The sequence below is a fragment of the Leptodactylus fuscus genome, chromosome 3 (assembly GCF_031893055.1).
Source record: "Leptodactylus fuscus isolate aLepFus1 chromosome 3, aLepFus1.hap2, whole genome shotgun sequence".
Taxonomy (NCBI): domain Eukaryota; kingdom Metazoa; phylum Chordata; class Amphibia; order Anura; family Leptodactylidae; genus Leptodactylus; species Leptodactylus fuscus.
Genome location: NC_134267.1, coordinates 123,492,495 through 123,503,432, shown reverse-complemented (window position 1 = coordinate 123,503,432; position 10,938 = coordinate 123,492,495). Strand labels below are relative to the sequence as shown.

The 10,938-nt window shown below is 41.0% G+C and overlaps 1 protein-coding gene across 2 annotated transcripts; it reads left to right on the top strand.

The window, feature by feature from the left end:
* Positions 1-20: 20 nt before the first annotated feature.
* RWDD2A (RWD domain containing 2A) lies at positions 21-6,847 on the top strand. 2 transcript variants are annotated; one of them, XM_075268268.1, is made up of 3 exons: positions 21-44; positions 3,688-3,914; positions 5,750-6,847. In XM_075268268.1, the coding sequence occupies exons 2-3, from the start codon at positions 3,714-3,716 to the stop codon at positions 6,416-6,418; spliced, it is 870 nt and encodes a 289-aa protein (XP_075124369.1). In that variant the 5' UTR covers positions 21-44; positions 3,688-3,713; the 3' UTR covers positions 6,419-6,847. The 2 variants fall into 2 exon arrangements, with proteins under 2 accessions (XP_075124369.1, XP_075124368.1); XM_075268267.1 differs by having other exon boundaries at positions 5,747-6,847.
* Positions 6,848-10,938: the final 4,091 nt, after the last annotated feature.

Here is a 10,938-nt window from a genome sequence, read left to right as displayed (position 1 = left end):
AGCCAATCAGGACGCGAGAGGCGGGATCAGCTGAGGTGGCACAGGTCGGTTGTTTCCGTTGCACACGTTAAACGTTATGTGTAGTGTGGTTGTGCAGATAGTGCGTTATTCACACGGTGCATTGAGCGGTTATTATAGGGAAGTCGCCTCTGGGTCCTGAACAAGATAAGAAATAATATTTCAAGACGCAGTATGGTGACCTAAGTGTGAGAGTGTGAGTGTAACAGTCATGTGCCACCAGCAGGGGGAGCAGAGCTTGTAAACTCCAAACTGCTTGTAGAGGTGTATGATAAATCTCCTCAGTCACCAGGAGGGGGCGCTCACTGCTCACACACCGGAGTTTTCTGTGAAAAACTACTTGGACACAGAATGTAGATTTGGTGTATTCTTTTTTGTAAGCAAAACTACAGTAGAATTAACCTATATAAAACCAAAAAAGGATTTTTCGGGATCAAATAAATAAATAAATGATAATTAATTAACTCCAACAAAACCCATAACCAAGAATGATTGACAATGTAAGGATTCGTTTACAACAGATGGGTAAAATTCAGAGGGTTATGAAATCCCGGATTTCTCTATTATGGCATTTATATTATTGGAAAGAGATCAGATTTGGTGATCTGGTGCTTGGTCGGGCACATTTGTCACATGATCCAATATTTTCATTGTAGATGCTGGTTATTTTAGTAGGCTTCCCTATTGTAATATTTTGACTTGTAAGTTAAAGGGGTTTTCTGGGCAAAAAATGTTTTGTTTCTTTTAAAAGTCTACTAGTGCTATTAATGGGTTAATAAATGTACCCATATACCTTTAGCAGTGTTTTGAGTGATTTCTGTGGGTTTCTGGGAGCTCATGGTATCTTCTGCATTTGTTTGTGGGTTCGGCTTCCTGCTATGTAATTTCCACACTAGCTCCCTCACTGGCTATTCCAGGCATACCTATTATTTGTTAATCCTCTCAGCCATTTTTGAAACAGCATCGGATGTTCACTGAGCGCTGTGTGTATACAGGGGGAGGTGAGAGCAGGGAAGGCTGATTGAGTCATCATCATCAACAACCTCCCCCTGTATACACACCGCACTCAGTGCTGGCAAATTAGCATATCAATAAAAGCAGACTAATTAAAAAAACGGCGGAGAGGATTACTAAACAAAAGGTATGTGTGGAATAGCCATTCTAAAGGATATGCAAATATGTGCTTAGTTAAAAATGAGTTTTCCCTTTAAAGGCTCTGTCCAGGATTAGGAAAACCATTTTTATATATCTTTTTTTGTTGTTGTTTTTGTACAAAAATAGACTCCTGTGTTCAGCATCTCAACTCAATTGAAGCAAATAAGTATAAGCTGTGATAACACAATCTGTAGATTGGTGTGGTGCTTTTATCTAATAGAAAACAGCCATGCTTTTTCTAATTCTGGACAACCCCTTTATGGCATCTGTCTGTTACATATTTTTTAGAAATCCTGGAGCTCTCCCCTCCCCCCTCCCTTATGTGAGGAGCTCCGTTGCTTGTCTGTGGCAGACACATACACAGCCCAGAGCTGCTCCCAGCACTCAGCCCCCCAGAGCAGGCAGCTACATCACTTAGGGAATGAGCAAATACGCTCATAAGGGGCCCGTGGTCATAGAAACGCATGTAAACAATGAAATGAATAAATGAAGATAGCAGCCAAACAAAGCAGTTTTGATGAAGCAATGTATTTACACCTCTTCTTGTGAATTGTCGTGCACATGTATATATAAACTATGTACACTTTAACAATTTTTTTGTTTAAAAAATTACAATTTCCCCTTTCTAACAGGCTTACAGGTTGATAGGCTTATTTCACACTGCCCATGTACTTGAGTGCATTTGTGGGGGGTTTTGCCCCTTTTTAATAAGCCGCCTTCTTACAGTAGTGAATCCTGGTGCCATCAATAACTCAGGTATGTGATGTATTAGAATATAAAACCTGGTTAACTAGACCAGGCAACAGACTTCCATTGCTACATGCTATAGTTCTAATGGTCACTTACCCATTGTAGGTGGTCAGCATGGGCATGCTGAGCAGTCTGTGGCTATGTAGTTCCAGGCACAGCAAAACATTAGGCGAAGAATTGGAGAGAGACAAATCACCCCTTATTTTTTCCTTCCTTTATCCAGTGGATAGGGTTTAACTTGTTACTACCAGAATACCAATGAATCAATTCTTTGCATTTGTTAAATTGATGTAAACAATGTGATCTGAATAGAACCTAACTGCTTGGATTCTTAGTCACATCCATATGGTTGATTTTTATATATTGAACTACAATTGCCTACCATAGTGTGTAGATGGTCTTACCAGCAGGTGGAGCTGGCGTCCAACTATCACAATGAAATACATTAAAAAAAACTCCAACCCAAATAGTGTAATGTCAGTCCCAGGAAACCACATACATTTACCTTTACTGCATTTATTTGGCTGCCTTAGCAATGCACACTGCTTAAGAAGTCTAAAGGGTTTCCTATGAATCTGCGCTTCAGGAGACTGTTTAAGGCTAAGGCCCCACATAGCGGACCACAGAGGAAACGCATTGTGGTTTTTCCCACAGCGCTTTTCACAAAAAACAAAAGGAAATTTCTGCACACTTTCTGCTTAAATTATACCTTTAGGCAAACCGCTGTATTGGTTTTGGAAATCACAGTATTTCCGCTGCGTTTATTTTTCTCCAATATGTGGATGGGATTAGTAGAATTACATCAACTTTACAAGGACTGTAAAATGCGGTTTTTGCCGCGGCCACATGGGGTCCCGGCCTAAAAATCTCTATTGTGTCTGTTGTTTAGTCTCAAAATCTTCACATAGAATCACTGGGGTTCATTAAAGATGTGACTCCTTGGCACTCGGTACTTCCATTTTTTGGCACTACAATATACTCAACTACAGAAAGTATATAAAGAAGCTGATTCTTGGGTTCTGTTCTGGGTATAGTAACATTAAAACCTTATGAAAGATTCTGTGTATTTTGATATGCCCATATTTCTTGAAATATGAGCAAGATGCACAATATACGCACAGAATGGCAATGCACAGCCTATATCATATCGGTGTCTGGCTCCACTTTTATACAAAGACAAATGGAAACTTTCCTCCCAAATTCCACTTGAATTCCTGAAAAGGTACATGCCCCCTGGTATAGAATGTTTCTATATAGATACGGCGCCCCATGAAGGCACCATGGAGCAACAGCTGCTGTGCATAAGCCAGAGGGAATACTACTTTTTTTTTTTTTTTTTTTTTTTTTTTTTTTTAATTTAAATGAGGTTATCAGGTAATTGTTGTAAATGTTATGCGGCCTAGTCTTCAAGATTTACCTATAAGAAAGTCAGTTAAAAACACATTTATGACCCTCCAAAACTTCTGACCAAGTTGCAGAATTCTATATAGGGTAACATTGAAGTTGTGGTCGCCGACCATCTCCAGCTCCTTCATTTTCATTAAACCAGACACTGACAAAACTGTTTTACAATAAAGCCAAATAATCCTGGGAAAAAACATAGCGTACAAGAGCGTGCTCACCTCACAAAAGGATACTCCTTCATGTTGTATATGTATGAATAATCTTAGACATTATAGCAGCTGTACGTATTCTTTATAGGGAATCTGCCAGAAAACAAACCTTCCAGCAATCTATCATACACTTTTTTTTTTCTTTGTTTAGGTGTCCATTACTGTGGGATTCCTACAATGAGTGCCAGTGTCCGAGAATGCCTTCAACTTCAACTTTTAGAAATGGAAATGCTGCTCTCAATGTTTCCTAATAAAGAGGACATGGTCATAAATGGTGTGAATTTACTATCCATTGTAAGACGGTATTTAGAAGGAAGATATGAGTCTCTGCCACCATCTATTGACTTTTATGTATTTGTTAAAATAGAGGATCTGAAGGTAAGAATTGGTCATTTTTTTATGCATTTATTTAACTATTCTTGGGCAGGGATGTACAGAAATCAGAGGTGTAATAGCAAGGTTCAGGCTATGTCCTATTCCCATTGGTAAATGTGACAAAATATTTTTTGTTTATAATTAAAGAGGAATTTCGCAGGAATCTATACTTTACAGATCATGGGAAGCATGGGATTTTTCAAAAAAACAATCAGACCTTGATTGATGAAAAAGAGTCCAAAGGAGTTTATTTCAGGAAGTCCAGTTTTTAACAAAAAAATAATTCTTCAGAAAATATCCATAGTGTATACAACAAATAACCTTGTACTTCAGGCAGCTGTAGTCCCACAAACAATTCACCATGTGAACTCCACCAACACCCAGCTTTCTGGGAAATGGAAACCTTTTATAGCTTATACCTTTCTCATAATCCTCTGCAGTTTTCTCTATAAAACCCTGGAGTTGCTGCAGACTTGCCTCTTTATAAGGTCAGGCACAGACACACCCCAGTGCAACTCCACTACTGCAGGTAAATATCTAAAAAAAAAAAAAAAAAACTTTATAAACACATGTTATTGTGAACAGTTCCTTAGCTTTGGTACATTTTTCCCAGGTGGCAAGACAAGGAATAGTAGGAAAATAAAAGCATTAGGTGGCCGGCCCAATGAGGAAAGAAAGAAATAAGAAGCAGTAATAGAACATTCACACAGAGATGTTACCAGACCTGGGGACTCCTGTACCACAACTAAGGTTACAAAGAGGAAATCAGTTGTAAACATAAAATAAAACATTTTACCTCTTCACAAGTAGGGATAGCAGGATTCATAACAACAGGGATGAGCTTGCACTAACTTTTTCGACTACTATACTGTGTCTGGTTCTTTTACAGTTCAGCCACTCTATTACTATTGATGGAATACTCTAAGGGCTAGTTCATACAGGGCGTGGATTGGTGAATTTTGGTCCTGATTGTGTTGCAGGCAGCCGTGTTACAATAGGGCCGAAATGTGCCTGCCACGACTGTCGTGGCTTCCAACAGTCGCGGCTTCCCACTCCGGAGGAGGCCCAAATGAATGGGCCTAGCCCGGAGGGTGCTGCTGTGAGAAGGACGCCGGGGCTGAATCAGCTGCAGAATCCGCCTGAAGAAAGGGCAGCTCACTTCTTTTTTCCGTGAGCGGCAACATGCGCTCACAGAAAAAAGTAAGCTAGCCGTCTACATAGACCTCCATTGTGAGGGGCAGATTCTGACGTGTACTCAGTGCCAAAAATCCGCTCCCTCTTGCCCCGTATGAACGAGCCCTAAGAATAGGTGCTCAATAGTGTACTCCTGGAATGCCCCTTTAGTTTCCTCCATGATTTCAGGTTATATCTTCATAGGAGTCAGAGCTTTGTCTTTCACATTTGGCATTAATCACAAATAGGGGGAGCTCCCTGCATATGAATTCATGATGCACGTGGTATTGAACTCAGTAGAGGAAATATATGAAGACTGGCATTACTAACACAAGTCTTCATAACCCCATTGCCAGCAGAGGGTGCGCCTTTTATGCCCAATTTACAGGATTATTCTGGAAAAATAAGGGTGCATGTGCAATAACCTGGTCTTCCTCTACGAGAAGTATGTCACTGTTTTTGGATATAAAACAAAACAAAAATGGATTAATGGGCATCTAATGAACAAACCAGGCAAGTAGTGGCCACTGCCCACTAGGCGATATATTATGTGTCCGAAGATACATTAGAGAATTAAAATCTAAAGGAGTATAGATCCAACAGAGCTAACCTTTTTGGTGTGCAGTTGAGAACCTTATTGATGAAAGTTATGTCTGTTTTAGCAGGAGAAAGCAGAACTGCATGTGTCCCTTCCTCACACTTACCCGACAATGGAGCCACAGCTGTTTGTCCGGTCTACTGCTTTGGACAAGTTACAACACAATGATCTCAATAAATGTCTAGCAGCCTATATAACTTCACTAGATCGTGGTGAACTGTGCATTACAAATGCTATACAGTGGCTGACAGACAATATCTCCTCATATGTTGAGAAGTCAAAGCACATCAATGGGAATGGAGCAGCCCTAAAGACATGTTCTACTACTTTCCATCGCATGTGGATCTATAGCCATCATATATACCGGCAGGAATTAAGGAAAAAGATCTTGGACTGTGCTAAGCGACTAAACTTGACAGGTTTCTGCTTGACAGGAAAGCCAGGCGTAATATGTGTAGAGGGAGAAAAGGACCACTGTGAGGAGTTCTGGCGGGACATCCGCTACCCTAACTGGAAGCATATCTCATGTAAGCACACAGAGAGCATAGATGTGACCGATGCCATGGATAGTCTAAGACTTTTCCAGTTCTTTGAAGAGCTGATTTTTGAGGCACATGGAGACTATGGGCTTAGAAACGATTACCATATGGACCTAGGACAGTTCTTTGACTACCTCCGAAAGCATCAGAGTGAACATATCTTTCAGATTTTATTTGGCATTGAGGGGAAATTCTGATCAGTTCAGATGGATGTACTGATATTAACAATAAGAGTGAACCAATGTGCCAAGAGGTTTGCTTTAGAATGAACTACTAAAGCCATAAATACATTGTATTTAAAAAATTTTGAAATCATTTGAAAGTAACAATTGAGTATGCACTCAATAAGAATACATGAGAAAAAAAAGTACACTCTCTTTAAATTCTATGATTTTACATATCAGGACATAAAAATACAATATGGTCCTTTAAAAGGTCAATACAATTTCTGGGTGACTGTGGGAGTTCTTGACATCCTCTGTCTTTGTTTACCAGGTATAACTTCCTGCTGTGCAGTTTCCTGTGTAGCTTCTACACTAGTTCCCTCTCACTCAGCCCTCCTCCTCTCTCACTCCATTACACTCCCCCTCCCTGTCTCCTTCTAGCCTAGGAATCCCACCCATTACTAGCCCCTCTCCCTAGCTAAGGAGGAGGAGGCGTTCCTGAACACAGGAAGGCTTGGTAAGTATTTATTGGGGGGGGGGGGAGAGTAATGGTGACAATCTGTTTCGGAAGTGATGAAACAGAACGTCTCCGGATTACCAGAAGTGTCCCTGGAGCAGTCACATGACCGCTCCAGTAATATGGGTTAATTCTTTGTTTATTCCAGACAACCCCTTTAATTATTCACATAGTTGTATTTTAAAATACATAAAACAATCCATTGCTGTACATTACACATGCTATCTAAAGTGTATGATGGGGTCTTACTCCTCCTTGTGTCACTTTTACATGTAAGTACTGTATTGAATCAACAGATCTGGAAAGTTTCACTTTTTATATTGTCAAAGTTTTTCAAGAAACTGCAGACATGCTCCTTTTTTGGCTGCAGATTGCAGAATCAGTTTAATGCATATTTTTCTGAAAGGTAAGAATGGAAAAATCTTAACAGCTTGCAATTACTAGCTCATAGAATTCTGAAGCAGAGGTTGTTGTAGTGTTAGCCAATATGTTATATCCCTCACATAATCATATGAAGGGAAACTATACTACTGACAGTCATACTGTATAAGAAGAATCATCATCTCAGCTGTATAATCATGAACTAACAGGATACAGATGTTGGTGTGTGTCTAGCTATGTGAACCCCAAGTCATTAGGGGTTATATGTGGGAAGTCACTTATATTATATGCCACTGTTTGGTAAATAAACTATTAAATAGTTCTCATTAAAGTGAATGGAAGATTGATGCAGAACACTGCATGCAGTTATGTAAATGCTTAGACTAGGTCTTGCCACACCAGAGTGTGATAGTGCTTCACCTACTGCTATAGAGTCTCTCAGAGGCTAGTTTTTGATAGTGCACCTCTTGGTGAGAGATTGTTGACTATTTATGGGACCAGCTGTAATGGCAGCTCTGGCAGCCTAGGTGTGTGTAGGATCTACAGGGCCAGCTGTAACATCTGTGGGCAAATATGTTTCAGGATATCACATGGAACTTGTATAGCCCCATGCTAAAAAAAAAACTGCAACAAAAAGGCTGTTTTCTGCAGTGAGGCCTCAGCCTAAAGCAGCTCTCTATAGAAGTAATTAGGTACAGTTTACGCTGGGTTCACACCTGCGTTCAGGGTCTCCGTACTATGGTTTCCGTCTTCTGCATGGCAGAAGACGGAAACCATAGACTGGGTTCGGCCATGCGCGGCGGTGAGCGTTTTAGGCTCTCCGCCGCGAAACCGGATTTTTTTATCCGGACACAGAGTACTGCATGTCCGACTCTGTGTCCGGATTATAAAACCCGGTTTCGCGGCGGAGAGCGCAAAACGCTCACTGCCGCGCACGGCCGGACAGCTTTCTCACCCATTCAAATGAATGGGTGAGAAAGTCTCCTGCAGGCTTCCGTCTCCTGCATCTGTTTTATGCAGGAAACGGAAACCTGCAATAAGGACCGACGACGCAGATGCGAACGAGCCCTTACTAAATTATTTTTTTTGACAAACCTTTTTGCACTGCAGCTTTTTACATCCCAATGTATTGTTCATTTCTATTAAGTAATGTAGTATTGATTACAAAAAAAATGATACAGAAGATTAAGAAGAATAAATAAAGGGGGATACACAATGCAACAATAAAGATATTCACCAAAATGGTGCAACAAGGGACGTTTTCCATAACACATAGAACCAGTGAATTTAATAGGTACCATATATTGCTGTATTCTAGTTCTATTTTGGATGAAGCATGCCTGATGCCACGTTTCAAGCCTGGCAAGTGACACTGCCTCAATTAAGACCTATGCTATATTGTTATTGCTATGTACTTATACTTGGTTGTTGTATCAGTGTTTCCAGTTTTGTATAATTGCTATGAGGTCATGCCAAGTGTTTCTGCCTACAAAACCTATCATTTTGCTAAGCGTTCAGTCTACTGGAGATAATATTGTATGAAAGTTTGAGGTATGAAGATTTTGCCATTCCTTGCTATGGGCTACTAAGATATTTAGAAATGATAAAGCTTCTTGGGAACACATATACTATGATCAATATCAAAACCAAAATTCTTAGATTTAAAGACTTATCACAGTCTCAGAACCCAGTGGTAATAAACTGGCATGATGGAACTGTTAAATGGTTTTTTGGAACGGTTAGGAATATAGAAAGTCAAGCCAGAAAAGTCAGGTTAGTTAAATAAAAATGTTTACATAAAGCACATTACTCTCTGTAAGGGAATATTCCAGTAAGGCAGACATCAGAAACATTACAGGCTGGAAACTTTAATGTAATATACTACACAGTATCTTGCTCTGGGCATTCTATTACTAATACAAACCCTTGCATGATTTTAAATAATGTGCAAAATACTAAGATTAAAAACTGGCAGAATTTCTGATAACAACCGCAGGAAAAAAGCAAAGAATTTCTGCCTTTCCTTGAGAAAAAACAGCTGGGCAGTAAAGATTGGTTAAATGTTGCCTGGAAGATCTCTTCACCATGTAAATAGTTGTCTTTATTTGGCATAAACTACTTCACTCTGTATAGCCATAAAGCCCCTGACAATCAGTGGAGTGTATGCAATGCCTGCAGTCACCAGATAAAAATCCAATAGGGCTTTGTTGGGGTGTGGTGGAATGGGAGTTTCACAGCAGGAGGATGGTTTCACACATTTATTTTAACACCACTGCAGTTTTCAAATAGTGCAGGAATGAGAACTATATACCCTTCCTTCAGCGGCGTAACTAAAGTCTTATGGGCCCCTACCCCCTCCTTAAAGCGAATTTTTGATAGTGACGTTCCGGGTGCTGCAGCGGTATCTCAGATACTTGAAAGGGACACAACTATAGTACCCAGAACTGCAGTTATCAAGAATATGGTGAGTGAGCGGCACAGCACCTGGCATGTAAACTATTCTACTTTGGGAAACTGTTGGTGTGCAGGGTCCTAAGAGTCTAAGGGCTAGTTCACAAGGAGAGTCCACGTGTGCACATTCCGTCGCGGCTGCTGTGACGGGATGCCGGTGTAGTGCATGGCATCCCGTCGTGGCTTTTCGCTCCGGATTAAGCCCAAATGAATGGGCTTAGTCCGGAGGGTGCCGTCGCAAGGCGGATGCCGCGGCTGAATTAGCCGCGGAATCCGCCTGAAGAAAGGGCAGCTCGCTTTTTTTTTTTCCACTATCGGGAATAAACCGCTAGGAGAAAAAAAGAACGCTAGCAGTCTATATAGACCTCTATTGTGAGGGGGCGGATTCTGAGTGGGATTCAGGGCCAAAATCTGCCCCCTCTTGTGAACAAGCCCTAAGAGATCTATGAGATTAGTGGGGTCTATCACCCATGACCCCTGTTAATCAACTCTTTGAAGATACTGGAGTGCTTTTGCAAGTGCCGTGACTCCTTCACTTTTTACATTTCACAATAACTGTTTAATAATCACCTTGCAATGTTATTACAGCCTGTAATAATAGTATACAGCTGCCATAAAACAAATGACGTGTGAATAGTGAAGGAGCCCCACACAGTATAATATGCTTCACAGTGACCCCCACACAGTATAATATGTTCCCAAAACCGCCCCTACAACTGCTTCAGGTGAACCCCATGAAACTTGAGGAAGCCCTCCACCTCAGTACTATTATTATACTCTGGGATCTTCTCAGCCCGCAAAGTATAATAAGTAGAGGTCCACGGTAAGTGACTAAAAATAACAAACACTCATACTCCCCATGCCTCACCTCTCCAGGGCATCCTCGCTCTGTTTGGCTCTTATTAGCATCTTCTTCAGTCCTCTTCTGCCCGCGACTGAATGACATACCCCAGATGTCACTGCTCGGGCCTGTGATTGGGTCTCAGAGGTCACATGGAGCATGATGACATCATTACACTTGTGAACCCCATGTGACCATTGGGGCCCAATTACGGAACACAGCAGTGATGTCTGGGGCATGTGACCTCAATCACAGGACGGAAGAGCCCCAGGAGGATGCTGAGGACAGTCAAAACCTCAGGAGAGGTAGAAAAGTAGGTTCTGAAAGCACGTAAACACAGTAACATCCGTTTTACCAGACTAT